The sequence below is a fragment of the Dendrobates tinctorius genome, unplaced genomic scaffold (genome assembly GCF_039654945.1).
Source record: "Dendrobates tinctorius isolate UK_male_01 unplaced genomic scaffold, ASM3965494v1 ptg000241l, whole genome shotgun sequence".
NCBI lineage: Eukaryota > Metazoa > Chordata > Amphibia > Anura > Dendrobatidae > Dendrobates > Dendrobates tinctorius.
The window spans coordinates 4,374,970-4,400,015 of record NW_027361908.1 but is presented as its reverse complement, the minus strand read 5'-3'; the positions used below and the strand labels follow the sequence as shown (position 1 = coordinate 4,400,015).

Below are 25,046 nucleotides of genomic sequence, written 5' to 3'. Positions count from 1 at the left end.
TGTTGCACAGGTTCAAATGGCTCCTTCGTGAGAGCTTCTAACACCAGGTTTAGATCCCAGGGAGCTATTTTTGGCAAGGGGATTGGTTTGGACCTCTGGCAGGATTTAATGAATCTAGCTACCCATCTGTTTGCTGCTATATTACAGTTATATAGAGCGCCTAGTGCTGAAATTTGCACTTTGAGTGTATTTACCGCTAGGCCTAGTTGTAGTCCTGCCTGCAAGAACTCTGATAGCTTTGATCAGGGGTTCTTGATCTAACGGTCTTCCTAGGAACTGCAGAAACTTATTCCATGTCCTACCGTTTATATTGGTTGTTACTGGCTTTCTACTTTTCATCAGTGTAGCCACCAACCCAGGGGAGAACCCTCTATCTTTTAAAAGTGACCTCTCAAATTCCACGCCATCAGATGGAACCCCTTGACTTGCTTGTGGAATACCGGACCCTGAGCTAGAAGGTCTGGAATTTCTGGCAGCACCCATGGGTCTGAGAGGGACATCATCTGAAGTAGTGAAAACCAGGGCCTTTTTGGCCAGAACAGAGCTATCAAGATAACTCTGGCCTGGTCCTCTCTTATTTTCTTTACTACCGCCGGGATTAGAGCTACCGGGGGGGAAAAGGCGTAACTCAGTTTGAATTTCCACGGAATTTGTAATGCGTCCACTGCCCATGGGTCTTCTTTTGGGTTCAGTGAACAGAATCTCTTTACCTGCCTGCTTTTGTTTTCAAAGAGGTCTATTATTGGCTGTCCCCAGAGTTGTGCTATCTTTTGAAACACTAAATGATTTAGGGCCCATTCTCCCTGTCTTAACGTGTTGCGGCTTAGAAAATCGGCCTGTATGTTTCCTTCCCCTCTAATGTGTAAGGTCGTTAGAGAGTGTAGGTGTCGTTCTGCTCTGCGAAAGATTTCGTTGGTTTCGCTCATTAGGGAGTGTGACCTTGTCCCTCCCTGCTGGTTGATATATGCCACTGTCACTTTGTTGTCCGACATGATCCGGACATTGCGGCCTTCTAGACTGGGGATGAATGTTCTTAGGACTTTGTTTACTGCCTTTAATTCTCTTAGGTTGGAGGATGCGTTTTGTTCTTTGTGTCCCCAGGCCCCCTGTCCTCTCAGGTGTGCGCCCCACTCCGAGGAGCTTGCGTCCGTTAGAATCACATCGGATACTGGACTGTGCCATAATGTTCCTGCTGCTAGGTTTGTTTTGTCTAGCCACCACCTGAAAGAATTTTTGACTTTTAACCCCTTAATCCCATATGACGTACTATCCCGTCCATGTGCCCTGGGACTTAATTCCCAGGGACGGGATAGTACGTCATAGCGATCAGCGGCGCCCACGTTGTGAGCGCCGCTCATCGCAGCCAGGTGTCAGCTGATTATCACAGCTGACACCCGGCACAATGTGTCAGAGGCGATCACGGACCGCCCCCGACACGTTAACCCCTTGCACACCGCGATCAATCACGATTGCGGTGTACCGGGGTTAAAGGGAAGCATCGGCATGGAGGGGGCTCCCTACGTGCTTCCCTGAGCCCCCCACGGCAGCACAATGTGCAGCGCTGCTGCGGGGGGCTCCTTCCCTACAGACCCCCGAATCCAAGATGGCGACGGGGGCCTGCAGGGAGCGGGCTTCCTCAGTGCTTGCAAAGCGCAGGCACGAGAAAGCCTGCTGCACTGCCTGTGACAGATCGCTGATATGTCACAGTGATCTGTGATATGACAGATCAGCGATCTGATGTGATGTCCCACCTGGGACAATGTAATAAAGTTAAAAAAAAAAAAATCGCCAAATAAATTAGTAAAAAAAATTCCCCCAATAAATTCATTTTTTGGAAATAAAAAAACAATAAAAGTACACATATTTGTTATCGCCGCGTCCGTAACGACCTGCTCTATAAAACTGTCCCATTAGTTAACCCCTTTAGCGAACCCCTTAAAAAATAAAAAACGAAGCAAAAAATAATGATTTATTATCATACCGCCGAACAAAAAATGCAATAACGCGCGATCAAAAAGCAGCATATAAATATCCATGGTACCGCTGAAAACGTCATCTTGTCCCGCAAAAAACGAGCCGCCATACAGCATCATCAGCGAAAAATTGAAAAAGTTATAGCTCGCAGAATAAAGCGATGCAAAAATAATTTTTTATAAAATACTTTTCATTGCATAAAACCGACAAAACATAAAAAAAAAGACCTAAATGAGGTATCGCTGTAACCGTACTGACCCGAAGACTAAAAGGGCTTTATCAATTTTATCGTACGCGGAACGGTGTAAACGCACCCCCCCAAAAGAAATTCATGAAACGCTGGTTTTTGTTCATTCTGCGTCCCAAAAATCGGAATAAAAAGCGATCAAAAAATGTCACGTGCCCGAAAATGGTACCAATAAAAACGTCAATTCGTCCCACAAAAAATAAGACCCCACATCACTTGGTGGGTCAAAATACGGAAAAATTATAGCTCTCAATATGTGGTGATGCAAAAAACTATTTTTACAATAAAAAGCGTCTTTTAGCGTGTGACAGCTGCCAAACATAAAAACCGCCATAAATAGTAAATCAAACCCCCCGTTATCACCCCCTTAGTTAGGGAAAAATAATGAAATTAAAAGAAAATGTATTTATTTCCATTTTCCCATTAGGGCTAGGGTTAGGGTTAGGGCCAGGGCTAGGGTTAGGGGTGTGTTGGGGTTAGGGTTGGAGTTAGAATTGGGGGTTTCCACTGTTTGCGCACATCAGGTGCTCTCCTAATGCAACATGGCGTCTGATCTCAATTCCAGCCAATTCTGAGTTGAAAAAGTCAAATGGTGCTCCTTCCCTTCCAAGCTCTGCCATGCGCCCAAACAGTGTTTTACCCCCAAATATAGGGTATCAGCCTACTCAGGACATTGCAAAACAACTTTTGGGGTCCAATTTCTCCTGTTACCCTTAGGAAAATAAAAAATTGGGGGCAAAAATATTCTTGTGGAAAATTTTTTTTTTATTTTCACGCCCGGGCGTTATAAACTTCTGTGAAGCACTTGGGGGTTCAAAGTGCTCACCACACATCTAGATAAGTTCCGTGGAGGGTCTAGTTTCCAAAATGGTGTTACTTGTGGGGGTTTCAATAGTTTAGGTACATCAGGGGCTCTCCAAACACACATGACACCCGCAGACCATTCCATCAAAGTCTGCATTCCAAAACGTCACTACTTCCCTTCCGAGACACGACGTGTGCCCATACAGTAGTTTTCTCCCACATATGCTCAGGACAAATTGGACAACAACTTTTGGGGTCCAATTTCTCCTGTTACCCTTGGGAAAATAAAAAAAAAATGGGGACTAAAAGATCATGTTTGTGGAAAAAAAATACGATTTTATTTTCACGCCCGGTCATTATTAACTTCTGTGAAGCACTGGGGGGTTCAAAGTGCTCACCACACAACTAGATAAGTTCCTTAGGGGGTCTAGTTTCCAAAATGGGGTCACTTGTGGGAGGTTTCCACTGTTTTGGTACATCAGGAGTTTTCCAATCGCGACATGGTGTCCGATCTCAATTCCAGCCAAAAACGTCAAATGGCGCTGCTTCCCTTCCGAGCTCTGCCATGCGCACAAATAGTGGTTTACCCACATATGTGGGGTATCAGCGTACTCAGGACAAATTGCACAACAACTTTTAGGGTCCTGTTACCCTTGGGAAAATAAAAATTGGGGGTGGAAAGATCATTTTTGTGGAAAAAATATGATTTTTTAATTGTACCGCTGTACGTTATAAACTTCTGTGAAGCCCTTGTGGGTTCAAAGTTCTCACCACATATCTAGATAAGTTCCTTGGGGTGCCTAGTTTCCAAAATGGCATCACTTGTGGGGGGGGTTTCCACTGTTTAGGTACATCAGGGGCTCTCCAAACGTGACATAGCGTCTGATCTGAATTCCAGCCCAATTTTGCATTGAAAAAGTCAAACCGCGCTCCTTCCCTTCTGAGCTCAGCCATGCGCCGAAACAGTGGTTCCCCCCACATATCAGGTATCAGCGTACTCAGGACAAATTGCAGAATAAATTTTGCAGTCCAATTTCTCCTGTTACCCTTGGTAAGATAAAAAAAAATTGAACCTGAAGTATTTTTTTGTGAAAAAAAGTTAAATGTTCATTTTTTTTAAATATTCAAAAAATTCCTGTGACGCACCTAAAGGGTTAATAAACTTCTTGAATGTGGTTTTGCGCACCTCAAGGGGTGCAGTTTTTAGACTGGTGTCACTTTTTGGTATTTTCTATCATATAGACCCCTCAAAGTGGCTTCAAATGTGATGTGGTCCGTAAAAATAAAATGGTGTTGCAAACAATGAGAAATTGCTGGTCAACTTTTAACCCTTATAACTTCCTAACAAAAAATGTTGGTTCCAAAATTGTGCTGATGTAAAGTAAACATGTGGGAAATGTTACTTATCAAGTTTTGTGTGCCGTATCTCTGTGATTTAAGAGCATAAAAATTCAAAGTTGGAAAATTGCGAAATTTTCAAAATTTTCGCCAAATTTCCGTTTTTTTCTCAAATAAACGCAAGTTATTTAAATGAAATTTTACCACTAGCATGAAGTACAATATATCACGAGAAAACAATGTCAGAATAACCGGGATCCATGGAAGCGTTTCAGAGTTATTACCTCATAAAGGAACAGTGGTCAGAATTGTAAAAATTGGCCCGGTCATGAACGTGCAAACCATCCTTGGGGATTAAGGGGTTAAGGAAAGTTCCAGCCTTCCTTCTAAATGCCCTTTTAGCAATTTCTGTGCTGATAGAATCTCTGCTTGCAGTTGACGGGTATGAAATTGTGCCCATCTGACCGCTGGGATACAGGCCGTCAGAGTGCCTAGTAAGGACATCGCCCCTCTCAGAGTCGTGTGAGGTTGGTCTATTGCTGCCAAGATCAAATTCCTCACCTTTTCCACCTTGGCCTCTGGTAAAAGTCAAATTTGCTGTTCCGAGTCCAGGATGAATCCTAAAATTGTTTGTCTTTTTAGGGGTTGTAGCCTTGACATTCACCATCCAGCCAAGTCTCTGTAGGGCATCTGTTACCCTTTCCACTTGTTCTGTGCAGTGACGTTCCGAGTTGCCCACAATTAGAAAGTCGTCTAAGTAGGGTATTATAATCGTGTTGTGGATTCGGAGGAGAAAGGCTGTCATCTCTGCTACTACCTTCGTAAACACCCTTGGGGATATGCCGAATGGAAGGGCTTTGAATTGAAAATGTCTAAGGTTGCCCTGAATGTAGAGAGCTACCCTTAAGCATTTCTGGTACTCTGGGTGGATAGGGATGTGGTAGTAGGCATCTTTTAAGTCGACTATGGCCATAAAGCAATTGTGGTGTAACAGCTTTATGGCCGAAGTGACTGACTCCATTTTGAAGGTCTGGTTTCCTATCCATTGGTTGAGGCCTCTGAGATTTATAATCGTTCTGAATGAATGATCCGGTTTTTTTATTAGGAAGAGGGGTGAGTAGAAACCCCTTTTTTCCTGTTCACTTGGAACCTCGATCAGAACATGTTTGTCCAGCAGACTTAGGATCTCTGCTTCTAGGGCTGACTGCTCTAACCCTTTCCTGACGGGGGTCACCACAAACGATGCTCTCGGCCGTTGAAAAAAAAAAAAAAAGGAAATTTTAGGCCTCTTTTTATGATGTTTAAAATCCAAGTTTTGGAAGATAGATCTTCCCAGGCCTGATGAAAGAGCATCAGTCTCCCCCCTACAGGGATATTGGCGTCATTGTGGGGACTTTTTTTGCGGATGAAGCGGCTCCCCCAAACATGAATCCGGACTCTTTCTTTTGTCCTCCCATCTTTTCCGATCCCCCGGAGGACGGCCTCTATTGAATTTTCCCCTCCGAAAGGGCGGTCTTCTTTGATCTTTCATAAATCTGAGGAAGCCCTTCTTCCTATCCCCTGCTTTTTCAAGGATGTAGTCTAAATTTTTTCCGAAAATAAATTGTCCATCACTTGGAAGAGAGCATAACTTAGCTTTTGATTGTAGGTCTCCAGGACAGCCTTTAAAGCCATAAAGCACGCCTTGCAGCGTTTGATAACCCCGCTGCCCTCGCCGTCAACCTCATGGAATCGGCAGAGGTGTTGGCCAAAATGGCGGCTGCTCCATGTAGAAGATACATCTCTCCTAAAAATTTTTCCCTTGACACCTTGGATGCGAGTTTTTCCTCCAGCTGCTGTAACCAGATCATTAAGGACCGGGCTGTGCAGGTGCCGGCTATTGCCGGTTTCAGACCCCCTGCCGCTGCTTCTCATGTATGTCTTAGGTAGGAGTCTGCTTTTTTTATCTAGCGGATCTCTCAGTACTCCTGAGTCCTCTAGGGCCAGGGCCGACCTTTTGGATGATCGGAATACTGCCGCATCAATTTTTGGGACCTTGTCCCAGATATCTGTATCTTTAGGCTCAAAGGGATATCTCCTTTTTGAGGAAGCGGGAAGGCTACCTGATCTTTCAGGCTTCCTCCACTCTCTATCAATGAGTGCCTGGATTTTGTCGTTGACCGGAAAGGTGCGCTTTTTCCTTTCCTGTAATCCCCCAAACATTACGTCTTCTAGGGACTTAGTTACTTTCTCCTCCTGTAGGCCCATAGTCGTTCTAATGGCCTTAAGGAGAGCGTCCGTTTCCTCTACCGGGAAACACGGCCTGCCCCCGTATCACTATCCGAAGAGGAGGAGGATCTGTGTTCAATCTGATATTCGGACGAGGAAGAGTCTGATGAAGGACTTGGGGAGTCTCTTCTATATTTTTTTTTCTTTTTCTTTAATAATATTTTAAGTGAGCCCTCTACCTCGGACCTTATGACTGATCTGAGGTTAGTTGCCAGGCTCAGCTCCTCCTCCGTCATAGTATGCTGGATACAGCTGGCGCAAAGGTCCTTTTGCCAATCTTTTGCTAGGGGGCTCTGGCATATATAGCACACACTATTATTCCTTTTGCTCCCTGCTTTTTTGCCTTTTTCCTAAGGGAAAAAAATAACACACAAGAAGGACCCTGTCAATATTGGTCTAACATTCTCGAAGATCACTCACCACCCCCAAAGTCAGATACCGGACTCGGAGGTTGTGTTGGAGCATGCGTCCTGCGCTCTCTCGATCTCGAGGAATCCCTCGATCTATGGCTCGGGCGGCTGCTCTTGCCGCTTGAACGGCTCCCATGCTTGCGTGCAGAGGTTTGCGACGGGGGCGGAGACAATGAACGCTCCTGCTGAGACTCCATTGTAGCACCTGGCCGTCCTGCTCCTTGCTCTCCTTTTGTAGGTGCCTCCGGTGAGTGCTCGTTACCCCTCCCCCCTGCGACCGCTGGCCGTTTTCCTTCTTCTGTGGCCGGCGCCGCACCAGGCACCATGTTGCCGTCGCGTGTGTGACGTCAGCCGGCGCACTCCCAGGGTGCACCGCACCGCCGACGTCCGAAACCGCCCCCGGCTTCCCCTGTCACTCAGGGAGAAGGATCGGGCGTGCACAGGGGGAGGGAGGCACGGAGAACCCCGCTGCTGAGGTCGCCATACCGCACCCGCACGAACCCGGGGCCTGCGCTTCCAGGCCACCGACGGCCGGCGCTGCAGGTAAGCTGACCTGCTCGTCCCGCGCCGAGACGGCCCTGGGTCCATCTTCATCCATGACGGGCACCGCCGCTGTCAGACTGGGATCCCGTTCCAGGAAAGGAACCCAACTGAAGCGGGGGAGAGGTGCCGCCCCTTATGTTTCAGTAGGTTCCTGTCCTGGCGGGGCGGATCCCTCTCTCATGTGGTGCTGTCATGGGTGAAGGGAAAAATAAAGCTATAGCTCTTGAAAAATCGGGAGGAAAAAATTAAAGCATAACCCCCCCCCCCCTTCTAAAAATCATCCAGTCAGGAAGAAGTTGAGGGTGGAGATAGACTAAAAACTAGTAGGGTCACTGAACTATTTGGCCATTCCAAGCGTGAACCAGGCGCCGGTGCTTGATTTGAAGTCATTTTGTGCAGAGACTCTCTTTAAGGGCTCTTACTCACATGCGAGAAACTCGGACGAGTCTCGCACGTCAATACCCGGCACTGCCGCCAGCACTTGGGAGCGGAGCGTGCGGCTGCAAAGAAATACATGCAGCTGAACACTCCGATCTGAGTGCCGGTGGCAGCGACGGGTATTGACGTGCGAGACTCGTCCGAGTTTCTCTCATGTGAGTATGAGCCCTAATAGGAGTACTAGGATTGTAGTGCTTGACAGGCTATGTAGGCATGCATACTCGCTAGTCTGCCATTTACCTCCTTAAGGCGCTATATTATATAGTGCTCTCCTAAACACAGGACTTGTATGCTTTCAGCACATCGATCAGCCAAACGGCACACGTTTTGAGCCATTTGGGCTACTGGATGCAGGAACCTGTGGCTGTAATAGAACTGCCCTTACCTAGGGCCACATGTTAAGCTGACAGATGCCCTTTAAGGATGTAGTCTGGATTTTTCTCTATTGATACAGGGGTAGTCTGGAAGCACCGTTGTCCAGATAAACGTGCTGTATACCTTTTCACATAATACGAGTGTAGAATACGGACTCTAAATTTAATTTGGTTTCTGCGCAGGACCCATTGCCAGTGTCTCATGTGAAGCGTATGCAAGAGGTATACAACTTCAATGATGTCAAGAACTCGGAGATCCTGTTTAGGTATGGAAGATCAAAACTGACAATCGGCTCACAATGTCCAGTGGAAAAACTGTTGCCATACTAGTGAGGACTGCCCTCTGCTGGTACATTTGAGACCTACTATTAATCAGTGTGAAGGTTTTTTTCTTTTTTGGCGTTTTAAATACTTGTTTCCATTTTTTCCACTATAATTTCAGTAAAGAAGAATGTATTTATTATTTATTTTGTTATATGTTGCAGTTCTACTTGATATAGATTTATCCTCCATTATTAAATGGCAAGACTGCTGTAAACCTGCCAGAAATATCTTCTGACCACTCCCTTGATTTAATTACCTTTTTTTTTTAATGTAGTTTTAACTTTTCACACTTACTGAATGTTTCTTTCTTCGCACATACAGATGGTTACGACTTTGTATTCTTGCAAAGTGGGAAGACGTCATTCCTTTGGCTTTAAAAATGGCAACCGAGCAGGGTCGGATGAAATTTACTCGTCCGTTGTATCGGTAAGATATAAAAAGGATTTTGGAAACAAAGAGCATCAAAGTGAATGTTAATCGTCTGCTTTCTAAATATATGCAGAATTATGCACTAATTAGATGTTGTTGTGAATGGACTTCTGCTATAAAGGGCTCCAGGAGATCCCTTGCATAGATGGAAGATAAAAGTCTTGCTGCCTGCAGTTACCACTAGGGGGCGCTCAATGCAAAATGTTACACAATTTGCAATAAGCCTGTAAGCACCCTCCAGTGACGGACACAGGCAGACAATATTATATTACCATATACACTCACTGGCCACTTTATTAGGTACACCATGCTAGTAACGGGTTGGACCCCCTTTTGCCTTCAGAACTGCCTCAATTCTTCGTGGCAGAGATTCAACAAGGTGCTGGAAGCATTCCTCAGAGATTTTGGACCATATTGACATGATGGCATCACACAGTTGGCGCAGATTTGTCGGCTGCACATCCCTGATGCGAATCTCCCGTTCCACCACATCCCAAAGATGCTCTATTGGATTGAGATCTGGTGACTGAGGAGGCCATTTGAGTACAGTGAACTCATTGTCATGTTCAAGAAACCAATCTGAGATGATTCGAGCTTTATGACATGGCGCATTATCCTGCTGAAAGTAGCCATCAGATGCCTGTTCTTAGCTGAGAGGAGTGGTACCCAGTGTGGTCTTCTGCTGCTGTAGCCCATCTGCCTCAAAGTTCAACGCACTGTGCGTTCAGAGATGCTCTTCTGCCTACCTTGGTTGTAACGGGTGGCAATTTGAGTCACTGTTGCCTTTCTATCAGCTCGAACCAGTCTGCCCATTCTCCTCTGACCTCTGGCATCAACAAGGCATTTCCGGCCACAGAACTGCCGCTCACTGGATTTTTTTTCTTTTTCGGACCATTCTCTGTAAACCCTAGAGATGGTTGTGCGTGAAAATCCCAGTAGATCAGCAGTTTCTGAAATACTCAGACCAGCCCTTCTGGCACCAACAATCATGCCACGTTCAAAGGCACTCAAATCACCTTTCTTCCCCATACTGATGCTCGGTTTGAACCGCAGGAGATTGTCTTGACCATGTCTACATGCCTAAATGCACTGAGTTGCCGCCATGTGATTGGCTGATTAGAAATTAAGTCTTAACACACAGTTGGACAGGTGTACCTAATAAAGTGGCCAGTGAGTGTACATCAGATTTTAAGTCTGTATCTGAAAAAAATACATCCGATTTGTGTCTTAAACTGTATTAAATAATAGAACAAAGGTTACTTGCTTGTGAAATCCACCGTGGCTTCAGCAGTCCCTGGAATTCTCATTTTTCATTTCCAGAAACGAGATACTGTACTGCTGCAGCCAATCATTCAGCACACCCTGCTGAGGCTAGTGCTTGGTGGCAGCAGTCACCTGGATAAAAGCGACATCACTACTCCAGCAAAGTAGGCAAAGCTTGTTGGGGACCCATGGAACATGGATGAAAAAGGTTTTAATAGGCTATTTTTTAATGTTTACTACAGTTTATTCATTTGAAAAAATTCTTCAACTCCCATGGTAAATCATGTAGATTTTTGTATCTTCAACTGAATACCCCTTTAGCATCAGTTTTCATACTTACTTTGCTCTGATATTACAGCAAATTTTCGCATCTGAGGCGAATAAAGGAAAAACAGGATTTTTGGGTTGCTTACCGTAAAATCTGTTTCTCGGAGCCTTCATTGGGGGACACAGAGACCATGGGTGTATGCTGCTGCCACTAGGAGGCTGACACTATGCAAAAAAAGGTTAGCTCCTCCTCCGCAGTGTACACCCCACCGACCGGCAGGGATTTCCTCAGTTAGTGAGAAAGCAGTAGGAGAAGTAACAGAATAGATTGAAAACAGAACAAACAACTCAACTGTAACCATTCAACCAAAGTAAGAACAGGAGCTGTAGAACATGGGAGGGTGCTGAGTCCCCCAATGAAGGCTCCGAGAAACAGATTTTACGGTAAGCAACCCAAAAATCCTGTTTTCTTGTTCGCCTTATTGGGGGACACAGAGACCATGGGACGTCCAAAAGCAGTCCCTGGGGTGGGAAACAAACTTCCATCAGGCCAGCGGACTCACCACCGCGGCCTGCAGAATCCTTCTACCTAGGCTGGCGTCCGCCGAAGCGTAGGTGTGGACTCTAGAATTTCACAAACGTGTGAACCGATGACCATGTTGCAGCTTTGCAAAGCTGCAGCGCGGAAGCTCTGTGGCGTACCGCCCAGGAGGCACCCACCGCCCGAGTAGAGTGGGCCCTGATCCCCAGAGGGGCTCCGCGACGCTTAACTCGGTAGGCTTCCAAAATTGCCGATCTGATCCAGCGAGCAATAGTGGCCTTTGACGCCGGGAGACCTTTCCGCGCCCCATCTGGAATAATGAAAAGAGAGTCTGTCTTTCGCAAGGAAGCCGTCCTGGACAGATAGACTCTTATTGTCCTAACCAGGTCCAGCTTGTTCAAAGACCGCTCTCGGGGATGAGTTGGACTCGGACAGAAGGACGGTAGCACGATATCCTCATTGAGGTGAAACGAGGACACCACCTTCGGAAGGAAGGAGGGCGGAGGCCGCAGAACTACCTTATCCTGGTGAAGCACCAGAAAGGGAGAGCGGCAAGAAAAAGCTGCCAATTCCGACACGCGCCGGACGGAGGTGATGGCCACCAGAAAGGCCACCTTCCAAGAAAGAAGAGAAAGGGAAACTTCCCTGAGAGGTTCAAAGGGAGAACCTTGCAGAACCTCAAGAACCAGATTAAGATCCCATGGATCCACGGGCGCCCTGTACGGCGGAACCGTGTGAGCCACGCCCTGAAGAAAGGTCTTGACTTGAGGACGGGAAGCCAACGTTCTCTGAAAGAAAATAGACAGCGCCGAAACTTGCCCCTTCAAGGAACTGAGGGCAAGCCCCGCTTCCAATCCTGCCTGGAGAAAGGCTAGGACTGAAGGGAGCGAAAAGTACATGGGCACGATGTCATTGGTCTCACACCAAGTGAAATAGGCCTTCCAAGTACGGTAGTAGATCTTGGAAGATGATGGCTTTCTGGCTCGGATCATGGTCTGAATTACTTGGTCGGAAAATCCAGCTCGTTTCAAAACCTCGGTCTCAACAGCCACGCCGTTAAATTGAGCGGCCAAGAATTGGGGTGGCAAATCGGACCTTGGGACAGCAGATCTGCTCTGTCCGGAAGCTTCCAGGGAGCGTCCGTGAGAAGATTGACAATGTCCGCGAACCAAGACCTTCTGGGCCAATTCGGGGCGATGAGAATGACTGGAATTCCTTCTGCCTTGATCTTCCTCAACAGCTTGGGAAGAAGAGGCAGAGGAGGGAACAGGTAGGGAAGATCGAACTGGGACCAAGGAACGGCCAGGGCGTCGGCGCCCACTGCCAGAGGGTCCCGAGACCTGGACACGAATTGTGGAACTTTCCTGTTGAGGCGAGACGCCATGAGATCTACATCCAGGGTTCCCCACCAGAGGCAGAGCCGATGAAACACCTCCGGATGTAGGGACCACTCTCCCGCCGCGAGACCCTCGCGGCTGAGAAAAATCGGCGGCCCAGTTGTCTACGCTGGGGATGTGGACCGCGGAAATTGTCGGAACGGAAATCTCCGCCCAAAGAAGAATTTTGGACACCTCCGCCAGGGCTGAGACACTCCGTGTTCCCCCTTGGCGGTTGACATATGCCACCGCTGTGGCATTGTCTGTCTGAACCCGAACAGGCAGTCCCTTGAGAAGCCTCTCCCAGTGAACGAGAGCCAGATGGATCGCTCGAATCTCTAGAACGTTGATCGGTAGTGCCGATTCCCGATCCGACCATCGACCCTGAACAGTGTGGTTGCGGAACACTGCACCCCAGCCGAGGAGACTGGCATCTGTGGTTACTATATGCCAGTGAATGGGAAGAAAGGATCGACCCGATAGGATGAGAGGTGACGTCAACCACCAGTTGAGTGACCGCTTGATCCGGCATGAAAGATGGACAGGGCGATCCAGGTACAGAGGCGACCTGTTCCATCTCGACAGAATGGCCTGCTGGAGAGGTCTGGCGTGAAATTGGGCAAAGGGAACCGCCTCTATTGCCGCCACCATCTTTCCCAGGACCCTCATGGCTGTACGGAGGGACGGGGATCGTGTGATCTGCAGCGATCGTACCTCCTGCTGCAGGGAAAGGATCTTCTCTTGAGGGAGAAAGACCCTTGACCGACGAGTGTCGAACAGTAGGCCTAGAAAGACCAAACGTTGGGTAGGAACCAGACAGGACTTTCTCCTGTTGACGATCCACCCGAAATTGGAAAGAGTGTCCAGGACGATTAACAAACTTTGGTGAGCCTGTTGAAATGAGGGAGCTTTGATCAGAATATCGTCGAGGTACGGAAAAAGAGCGAGACCTCTGACTCTCAACAAAGCCATCAACGCAGCCATGATCTTCGTGAAGACTCTGGGAGCGGTGGCGAGACCGAAGGGCAGTGCGACGAATTGGTAATGGTGCTGCCGAATCGCAAAACGCAGAAACTTCTGATGTCCGGAGAAGATTGGAACATGTAAATAGGCATCTTGGATGTCTATTGAGCACATGAATTCCTGCTCCTCCATGGAAGCGATGACCGAGCGAAGCGACTCCATTCGGAAGTGGCGAAGGCGGACTCTCTTGTTGAGCAGCTTGAGATCCAAGATGGGACGAACTGCGCCGTCTTTTTTCGCCACTACAAACAGGTTCGAATAAAACCCTGTGAAGCGCTCCGATTCGGGAACGGGCACAATCACTCCAGAACTGAGAAGAGAGGCGATAGCCGTAGAGAACCCCGGGATCAAGGCTGGGTCTTTTGGAGGCCGGGATTCGAAGAAACGATCCAGTGGAAGAGAGACGAACTCTATCTTGTATCCTGAGGATACGACCTCCCTGACCCAAGCGTCCTCTACGGAGGCCAGGCAAACTTCTCTGAAGAAAAGAAGTCGACCTCCCAATTGGAAGGGCCCCTCGGGTGCTCGACGATAGTCATGCTGATGTAGACCGTCCAGATCTAGATCTGGACGGTCTGCCCTGGGAAGAGTGGGATTGCCAGGAAGGAGTGGGTCTGAAAGAAACTTCCTATCCTGGCGTGCCTGCAGTCTCTGTTGATTGGAGGAGTTGTCCGCCGTATTGAAACGGCGGAAAGTCCGAAAGGGTCGAAACTGACGCCTTAGTGGAGGTCTGCGAGGCTTGGACTGAGGGGAGGAGTGAACTCGTGCCTCCGGTGGCGTCCTTAATAATCTGGTCCAATTGGGACCCAAAAAGGCGCACCCCTTGAAAAGGCAGGTTAGTGAGGGACTTTTTAGAAGACAAGTCAGCTTGCCAGGCCTTTAGCCAAATAGTATGTCGAATTGCAACTACGTTGCTTGACGCCTGAACTGTGCAGGATGCTGCATCCAAGGAAGCGGAAAGAAGATAGATCTCCCATGCGGGGGACTGATTGGCGAGATCGGCCAAACGCTCCGGTTGCGCCTTATCTAGGATGCCCTGACGGAGGTCGTCTGCCCACATCGCTATGGCTTTTGCTGCCCAGGATGAAGCAAAGATTGGACATACCGCCGCTGAAGCCGCTTCGAAAGCAGACTTTGCCAGGGATTCTATAATCCTGTCATTAGAATCATTTAGGGACGCCACGCCTGAAAGCGGGAGAACCGTGTTATTGGAAAGCCTGGACACGGGCGGATCCACCGAGGGAGAAGCAGACCAGTTGTCCGTGAGCTCCTTAGCAAACGGATAGAGTACGCCGAGACGCTTCCCTCTTTGAAAGCGTCTGGTCGGATCTTCTTTTTCCCTGGTAAAAATCTTTCCAAACTCGGAATGGAAAGGAAATACCCTGGAGGGAGTTTCTGCCCGTCTGAATGAAACCTCCTGATCTGAGGATTTCACAGGGGATTCAGCAATATCGAAGGTATGATGGATCGCTGCAATGAGGTTCTGCACTGTGACCTTCATGTTCACATCCTGGTCTGAATCCAGCTCTAAAATCCCCTCAGATGACCTGTCCGAAAACGCTTCACCTGACTCGGGAGAGGAAGCCCGAGAGGGAGGTTGCTGAGACGGGCTATGCGGTGAGATGGGGCTAGGAGAGGATTCCGGCTGGGGATCTCGCCTGGGTCGTTTGCGACTAACGTTGGCTGACTCAGTTGGAATCTCTTGGGACCTGCTGGGCCCTGCCGAAGTGTCCAGGGGCAACTTATCCAGAACGGCAACTAGGGATTGAGACACCTTGGTGAGGTCTGCCACTGATTGAGATAGAGAAGAGGCCCAGCCAGGCATGGGGGGTTCACTCTCACCTGGGGCCGTAGATGGCTCCTGGGCGGCGTCCGACTGAATTGGATTGCTACAATCCAGACAGAGGGGAGAGGACTGACCTGAGGGAAGTTTGCGATTGCACGAAGAACATGCAAAGAACTTGACTAGGGTGCAGGGGAGGGCCATAGAGCGGGTACGATCAGATTTCGAGTTAGACATAATGAAAACCTGAGGTAGCGCCGGAAGGTTGGGGGACAGAAGGCGGAGAAGGGTCAGTCTGCAGTGCAGAGCTACTCACGGACCGGTGTCCCCAAAGCACAGGCTGCTGGATATCCGGAGATGTGCGTCCGGCTGACAGGCTGTGAAGATGGCGCCTGCCTGTAGAGAAGCGAGCGTCCAGGAGAAGGGGAAGGGCGGAGCTCGCCGCAGGGTTACCCAATCGCTGCCCTCTGGCCATAACAGGCTGAGCAGGAGAAGGAAAGGCGGGGGGAGGGCCTGGGGAGAGCGGGAGAAAAGCCCGCTTAGAAGAAAGGGGTGGGGGGCGTGGCCGCGACGCTGCGGTAGGCCCGAACAGAAGCCGGGGCCTAAATTAGTTGCGGCGGCCGCCTGTCAGCAGGGGGTCGGCGCGGAGGTCGGGACAAGGACGCCGCCGCTGGAAGCCGCTTCCCAGCATGGAAGAAGGGGAGGGAGAGGCCCTGTGCTCTCTGTCCCCAGAAAGGGGGGAGGGAAGGGGAAGAGCGGAGGGCAGCAATATAAGGATGATGTGCCCGTAGGGTGGCTGCGCGCCCGCATCCCTGTGCCAATGGAGAGGACCCCCTGTCCGTCGGGAATGGGCAGCCAGGTAAAATAAAAAAGGCCATACTCACCCATCCCCGATCAATTACCTGGATTGAAGAGCTCCTGTGTCTCCTCCAACCGACAGGCTCTGGTAGGCGAGTGGGAGGGAGACTGGCGACAAGGACCCCTGGAGTCGCTGGCACGTTTTGGTGTCGGCGTCCGTCTGGGCTGCTGGTCCTGTCGCGGAGAACTGCAAGGATACGGGGTGGCAGTACACGCCGTACTCGCAGACTCCATGTGGGAGTACAGATGTGACTGTTCACTCTGTATCCCTCCGTAGAACCTGTAAAGGAACGACGCACGACGAGGTAGATAGGGGTCTAATGAAAGACCCGTGTCCACCTCCTACTGACACTAAGCTAAACTGAGGAAATCCCTGCCGGTCGGTGGGGTGTACACTGCGGAGGAGGAGCTAACCTTTTTTTGCATAGTGTCAGCCTCCTAGTGGCAGCAGCATACACCCATGGTCTCTGTGTCCCCCAATAAGGCGAACGAGAAAAAAAAAACCCATCTGTTCCATTTTCACTTCCTTCATCAAACACCTGTATGTGCTCTTAAAGGGATTTCCAGCACAGAATGACTGTTCAAGTCAAACCTCTATATACACCTTCCCATCTGCTTGGTTTCCATCTGTCTCTGCCCTTCTAAGGCTATATGAAGCCAGAAATGTCAATCAAATAAGGGGGCGGGAGATCTAGGGAAAACAATCAGGTGGGAAGGTGTATATAAATAATTAGCCCCGCTATTCCGCACCAAGTGGCGGCACTTAGTTTGATCAGTCATTCTTTGCTGATAGAATCCCTTTAACCCATTTCCAACATTGGGAGTAATAGTACACTGATGCGGAACTCCCACGGACCCTGCACCCTTTCGGGCACACCAAAATCGTATCAATAAATCGTCAGCTTGGCGTGCAAAAAATAAGCCCTTACTCAGCCCAAGATCACAAAAAAAAAAGGAGATGCTACAGGTCTCTGAAAAGGACGCCATTTGTTTTATTTTTTTAATTTTTTTTTTTATAAATTTGATTTTTTTTCACTACTTAAATAAAGATCTTAGACATGTTTGGTGGCGACTGAACTAGTAATGACCTGGAGAATCATAATGGCAGGTCAGTTTTAGCCTGAAGTGAACATGGTAAAAAAAACTGGAATTGCATTTTTTTTGCAGTTTCACCGCACTTAAAATTTATTTTCCTGTTTTCCAGTACGCAATATGTTAAAACCAAAAGTACAACTTGACCCGCAAAACATGGATTTTTGTGATAAACTCACCGTAAAATCCTTTTCTCCGAGACGCTCATTGGGGGACACAGGACTGTGGGTGTATGCTACTGCCACCAGGAGGCTGACACTAAGTGAATGAAAAAAAAGGTTAGCTCCTCCTCTGCAGTATACACCCTCGCCCCGATTGCAGGCGGAATCAGTTCAGTGCAAAAGCAGTAGGAGGTCTACAAGACAAAATCAGCCTCAATGCAGGTAACAATATGTCTAGAAAAAAAAAAAACACCTGGTATCAAATACCTGTTAATAAACAAAAAGGAGCCAATTGGCTAGCAGGGTGGGTTCTGTGTCCCTCAATGAGCATCTCGAAGAAAAGGATTTTACGGTGAGTTTATCACAAAAATCCATGTTTCTCCTTCGCCTCATTGGGGGACACAGGACTGTGGGACGTTCTAAAGCAGTCCATGGGTTGGAAATCGACTCACCGGTCCAAGCTATATGCACCTCCTGTCTAAAGGTGCACCACTGCTGCTTGGAGAATCCTTCTACCCAGGGTCACGTATGCTGAAGCCCGAGTATGGATATTGTCGTGCTTCCAGAATGTGTGCAGACTGGAGCAGGCTGCCACTTTGCTGACGTGCTTGACCAAAGCCTGGTGCCCAAGAGGTGTGTGCCCTGATCCCGCTGGAACAGGTGCGCTTCTGATGCGGTAAGACTCCTGCACAGCCACACGAGTCCACCTGGTTACAGTCGATCCTGAGGCCGCGAGTCCATTCCTGCGATCCTCGGGGAGTACGAATGGCGTGCCTTTCCAACGACAGGGTGTCGTCCGTGACACGTACCTCCTCAGAGCTCTTACCAGATCCAACGTATGAAGAGCCTCTTCCACCCGGTGTTCCGGTGATGGTCAGAAAGGGAAAGATAACATCCTCAATAAAGATGAAGAAAATGACCCTTAGCAGAAAAAAAAAAAGGAGTCGGCCAGAGAACCACTCTATCCGTGTGGAAAAGAAAAAAAACAGGTACAGAGCTTCGACAGGATAGAGCCGCCAGCTCCAAGACCCGACTAATTGACATTATAGCCACGAGGAATCCACCATCCAGGAAAGATATGACAAAGAGACCCTGTAGTGGTTCGAACAGAGCCTCCTGCAGACAGATTAGGACCTGGTTAAGGCCCCCAAGCGTCCAGAGGGACCCTATAGGGGGGTATCAGGCGGGAGACCCCCTGGCTGAGGGTCTTTACGTGCAGATTGGTAGCAATCCTCCACTGGAAAAAATGGGCAGATAAGGAAAAAACCTGTCTCCTAAGGGATCTTGGAGCTAAAACTGAGTCTAGTCTAGACTGGAGAAGAGCTACAAATGTTAAGAATGGAGAATCCCAGTGGAGGATGACCGGGTCCTACACCGTGAGAGGAAAACTTCCCAGTCTTGGTGGTAAACACGTGCTGAGGCGGGCTCCCGGGCTCTAACTATCGCAGCCACCCCCCGCCAGCCGAGCCCAGCCTGAGCCAGGATCCAAGATTCAACGGCTAAGCCGCCAAACACAAGGCCTCTGGGTTCCGGTAGATCAGGCCCTGGGAAGGTAGGACTGGGGCTCTGGCAGCCACCAGGGGATGTTGACGAATAGTTACACTAAATCTGCGTAACCTGTCCGACGAGGCCAATCTGGGGCCATCAGTATTACTGGACCCCGCTATGCCTTGAACTTCCTGAAACCCTCGGACGCAGCGGAAGCGGAGGACACAGGTACGAGAGATGAAAACTGGTTCCGCGTAAGGACCATCGCTTCCACAGCAATTGTCTGTGGGTCCCGGAACCGAGCGACAATCCTAGGCACCTTGGCCTTTATCCTGGAAGTCATCAGGTCTACCTCTGGGGTTCCCCAATGTTGGAAAAACTGTTGTGAACAACTCGGGATGGAGTGGCCATACCCCGGACGCGAGACCCTGCCGGCTGAGAAAGGATCGCCGCCCAGTTCTCCACGCCCAGACTGTAAACTGCTGATCACAGAGTGACCTTTCTTGGCTCCACAAAGGATATGCTTTGCCTCGATCATGGTCGTCCTGCTGGGGCTGCCTCTCTTGATGGTCTATGTAAGCTCCTGCTGTGGCATTGTCTGATTTAATTCGGACAGGGCGTCCTCCAGGAGATGATGAAAAGTGCTAGCCGAAACGCCTGAATCTCGAAAAAGTTGATAGAGGCGCGCGATTCCCGAGGTGACAACATCCTTGGGCTGTGTGTTGATGAATTACTGCTCCCCATCCGAGGAGACTGGCGTCGGTCGTGACCATCAACCAATGGTTTGCAGAAGACGACTTTCCCTGCAGCAGGGAGGGACTCATCGTCCACCATCTGAGAGCCTGTCTGACCGGTGCAAACAATCGGCACTGGTGGTCGGAGAAAAAACAGGATTCTTGTCCCAGGATGCCAAGAGGGCGTGCTGCAAGGGACGAAGGTGGGGCTGGGCAAATGGAACAGCCTCTATTGCTGCCACCTTTTTCCCTAAGACCTTCATGCCAACCCGGATGGTACAGATGAGCGGCTGGAGAAGTGCCCAGGCTACCCACCGGAGTGCTAGGGCCTTATCCTGAGGGAGATCTTTCCGACCCTCGGGACGTGTCGAAGATCATCCCTAGAAGGGAAATTGTTGCGCGTTGGAATCGGGGACAAACCTCAGAACTTCAAATTCACCAGCCACTCTAGGTGGAGACGTGTATCCAGCGTGAAGTTGATGCTCTCCTCGTAAGACTAAAAAAGATGGACTCTTGACCAGGAGGGCGTCCAGATAACGCCAAATGATTATATGCCCCGGATGCAGGATGGACATGATGGCTGACATGACCCCTGTGAATACCGTGGGGACAGTGGCTAGCCCGAAGGGTAAGGCTGTGATGCAGGTTGCTGATGGCAACTGTAAGAGCCCTTTATGCCAGGAAAAAATGGGAATGCAGCGGTAGGCTCCCTGGGCGTCGATAGCTGCCGAATATTCCCTTTTTCACGGCAGATATGACCGGATTCCCTCCGGAAGAGTCTTGTTCAGAAGCTTCAGTTCCACGATTCCGTTCCTTTCCTCCATTAAAAATTTATTTTTTAATAATCTTTCCTCTCTTTGGGGACTACAAGCAGGTTGGAGTAGAAACCCTGAAATCTCTCCTTTTGGGGGTGGCTGATAAATACTATATTGTACCCTGAAGGCACCAGCTCTCCTACCCACGCGTCGTATACGACGGTGAGCCAGATGTCATGCAACTAGAGCAGGCCCCGGCCTACCCTGCAGGTGTAGACCGGATGTTTCTCCAGTCATTCAGCTGTGAACCTGTGGGGCTTTGATCCCCCTGATCTTGGCTGGATAGAGCGCATCCTCCCCAATGGGTTGGTCCTATATGAGATCTGATGATCTCTGCCCTGATTGGGCCAACCTGAACTGGCGGTCGAAACCATGTTTGAAACTGGTGATGAAATGACTGCTACCCTGTTGTGGGAGAAAGTTGCTTTTCCCCCCTGTGGTGTTGGAGATAAGCTGATCTAGCTTCTCACTGAACTCTCTGCTGCCTTGATAGGGCAAAGTAGTTAGGGATTTGTTGGGAGTCAGGTAGGCTCGCCATGTTCTCAGCAATAGGGCTCCCCTAATGCAAATCGCATTGCGGCAGCCAGTGCTGCGTGCTAGCTGCATCCAAGGATGCGTTAATTGAACTAGCCTCCCAGGGCTTATCTGATTTGCGATCTCAGCTACCTCCGACGGTAGGCACAGGCTCCGCAAAGCTGTATTTGATGACTGACTAGGAATCATGGCCTTGGCTACCTAAGTTACCGTGCAAGCGGGAGAGAGGGCTGATCCTGAGGCCTCAAACACCAAGCGAGCCCGGCTCTCTATTGAGACGGTCAGTGGGATCCTTATCAGGAGACCCGTTAGGTAGGGATAATCGGGTTCTTGACACCAACCGCAATACAGGTGGGTCTACTGATGGGGGCTCTGCCCACCCTTCACGGAGTTCAGAGGCAGACGGTTATCTTTCATCCAGTGCCCTCTGTCATTGCGTCTGTCCTCAAATTCTGGGAGAGTCTACCGACTGGCCCATTTGCCTGACACCATATGACCGGAGGTCAAGGTGGACTCCTCGCCAATACTCAGGGCTTGGTTGATGGCCTCACTAAGCCTGACAGCTGATTCCTGGTAACTAGGTGCATCCAAATGAGGGGCCCCTCTGAATCGTAATTCGAGTTTTGCTCGCTGTCATCCCCTGGAACAGGGGAGAGAGAAGCAGAGCTCATGGATGCCAAGGCAGTCGGGCTGGGCTACGCTGTTTGGGTTCATTTCCCCCCTTGCATCTAGAGAGGGTGGCCTCTGCAGGCCGGAGGCTCCTGTAAGGTCAAGAATATCTCCAAGACAGGTGAGCCACTGTCCTTGCCCCTATCTGGGGCCTGAAGGGACTTGATTGTGTCATAAACTGCGACAAAGATAGAGCCCATTCTGGGGCTGGTCGCAGGGGAAGGCTCCTGGGCGCGTTAGGGATAGCAAGCCTCGCATACTGATAGCTCTGTGCCTGCAGAAAAGAACGAACCAACCGGCGGTGCGTACAGCAATAGCACTGTATGAGCTTGAACCTCCGTTTCATGGCCAGTGACCTTTTATCGGCCGCCACCTGACAAGAGCAGTCATACTCAACCTAGAGTGGCCGGTGGCAACATGATGGGCCTGCTGGCTGACATAGCCTGTGGCAGTGACGCCATTAGTATAGGTGCCCGGCTGGAGGGGGGGGTAGAACTTACCCACAGTCCTGCGCCCCTGAGCGTCCTGAAGCGCAGCAGGAGGGTCTGGGCCGCTCCTAACTTCAAAAATTGCGCCTCGCGACTGGGCGGGCCCGCCAGAAGTAGGCGTGTCTGGGGGCATGACGTCCGACTGTGACCTAGCACAGGCCAAAGCCGGGGGCTGAAATTACAGCGCCGGCCCGGTTGCTGGATATGGACGGTACAGTGGCGGGACTCCCGCCCGCGGCCTAGGGCGAACTAGGAGCCAGGGAGAAAGGCTCTGGCGTTGGCCACGATGAAGCGGCGCCACGCTGAACGCGCCAGGGAACCGCTGCTGGCGCAAAAAATGCAATAAAAAACCGAGCTGCACCAGGAAAGTGGCAGGCCATCCACAGGAGCCCTCCCAGCCCACCCTCGATCCGTGCCCCCTGTCCTGACCGCATGGAGCGCTTCAGCTGCCAGCCTGTCAGGTGTGTGTGGGGGGAGAGGGGGGCTGTGTACAGGACGGTGCAGGCACACTGGCTCCATTGTTCCTTACCCGGGATGAGAAGAGGGACCGTCCGACGCCTTGCAGCACCGCACTCCGGCATTGGTGGAGCAGTGGGGGCCGCATGGACTGTACTTGTGCCTCTGTACAGCCTAGGGTTTCAATACCTTAGGGTGGTCATGGCTGAGTCTGGCATCATGTCCCATGTTGCGGGAGAGGATACGTGGAGGCGACACTCGCACGTGCTCGCCCGTTGTTGATTTGGGGAAATCGGACCCTTTCAATAGGGTCCGTTGCCCAGTCTCATCTTCATGGAAAGTAAAAAGAAAAAAGTCTGGGAAAAATGACCATACGTGTCCCACGTTGCCGGGAGAGGATACGTGGAGGAGACACTCGCACGTGTTCGCCCGTTGATGGTTTGGGGAAATCAGACCATTTCAATAGGGTCCGTTGCCCCTGTCTCATCTTCATGGAAAGTAAAAAGAAAAGAGTCTGGAAAAAGACCAGACGTGTTTGCCTCCTAGGACACTAAGCATGAACTGATTCCGCCTGCAATCGAGGCGAGGGTGTATACTGCGAAGGAGGAGCTAACCTTTTTTCATTCACTTAGTGGTAGCCTCCTGGCGGCAGTAGCATACACCCACAGTCCTGTGTCCCCCAATGAGGCGAAGGAGAAAAACAAGCACTCACATAGTTTTCTGTCAAAATGGCTATAGTTATGGCTCTGGGAAGAAGGGGAGCAAAAACAAAAAACTGAATACCTCTGGTCGTTAACTGATTAAATAAACTACCGTTTCAGACTTGAGTATAATCGGTTTGTGTGCTGTCCCTATGCAAAATGGGTATGGACAGCACACTGACCAATTCAAGTCAGCATGTTAACTAACTAGCTTTTATTTTTGTTTTTTACAGATTTGTCCAATGATCTACCTTTAAAAATTAATGACATCATGCATTTGATCCATAATTCAGATCTGACTCTCCCATTATAAGTAATGGGTATGCAAAAAAAATAAAAAAAAAAAAAAAACAGATCACATACCCATTCCCATCTAGATATCATGCAACTTTCACAGATCTATTACGATTATTAATATAGGAAACTGTGTATAACCTTTCATTACATTGTTCATTTAAAAGCTGGATGCTACATGGATGAAAAACAGACAAGTAATAAAGAAAACTAGTCTCTCTTCATCTGAATGAAGTGTGGACAATGTTTGCATACTTATCTGAGCCCAGCCTAACTGATTTACTTTGTGTGTATTCTTTAGGGACCTCTACAACTTTGACAAAGCCCGGGACCAAGCAGTCAGCACTTTCGTCAAGAACAGAGCCTTCATGCATCCAGTGACTGCAATGCTGGTGGCCAAAGACTTACATGTGGATGGATAATGTAGTTGGCCCCTCAACATTGTTTTCATAAGTTTTTACTTGCGCTAAATGATTTAGAAATTACTGCCTTAATCAGGGGATTGCAACAAAAGTCAAAGTATTTGGTTTTTTCCCTGCTACAATAAATAATCATGGTGAGCTTTTATAGGTATATTTAAGGGTTTACCTGTGCATTATTAATGTAGTTTAGGGAAAGTTAGCTGTATAATTTGCAAGTTTCTGTTCATGCCAGTTTCGTAAAACACAAATGGTAACCAAATAAAAAAAGCCTACAAAACAAGAGGCAGCTTGCCACAGGACCAGTGTAAAGAGTAAGAACAGATACAGCAGAAAAAAAAAAAAACCAGCCTTAGGGTATGTGCACACGCTGCGGTTTCCGCAGCGGTTTTGGCCGCTGCGGACCCGCAGCAGTTTTGGCTGCGGTGTACAGTACCCATTCAAATGAATGGTAAAAAAAAAACGCTGTGTAGACATTGCGGAAAAATCTGCGCGGATTTGCTGCAGTTTTGAAACCGCAGAAAGAATTGACATGTCAATTCTTTCTGCGGAATCCGCAGCGGGTTCCTATCTCCACCATTGTGGAGATGGTGAATCCGCAGGACCAAACCGCAGGCAAAACCGCAGATAATCCGCAGGTCTTTTGACCTGCGGTTTATCTGCGGTTTTTGCAAAATCCGTGCAGATTATTCCGCAGCGGATTCCGCAGCGTCTGCACACACCCTTAAAATATACTATATCGCTCCATCGAAGAAGCATTGGTGAAACACACATCCGCCCCATTGAAGAAGCCTCTGTAAAACACGCATCTCGTGTGCATAGGTACCATTCATATTATGCATTTATCATGAGGTTTTGATAAGGTCTTACACTTTGGTTAGTTTGCTACCATCCCTTTAGTGAAATATGTTTATTAAACTGATTTTTCACATCAA

The 25,046-nt window shown here is 49.1% G+C and overlaps 1 protein-coding gene across 1 annotated transcript in view; it reads left to right on the top strand.

Moving 5' to 3' along the window:
- The window catches only part of LTA4H (leukotriene A4 hydrolase), a 78,429-nt gene extending 53,383 nt beyond the window's left edge, over positions 1-25,046 (top strand). Inside the window, exons 17-19 of the mRNA XM_073556926.1 lie at positions 8,580-8,662; positions 9,042-9,146; positions 23,994-25,046. Coding sequence (XP_073413027.1) covers positions 8,580-8,662; positions 9,042-9,146; positions 23,994-24,114 — 309 coding nt within the window. The 3' untranslated portion in view covers positions 24,115-25,046. The remainder of the gene's footprint in view (positions 1-8,579; positions 8,663-9,041; positions 9,147-23,993) is intronic.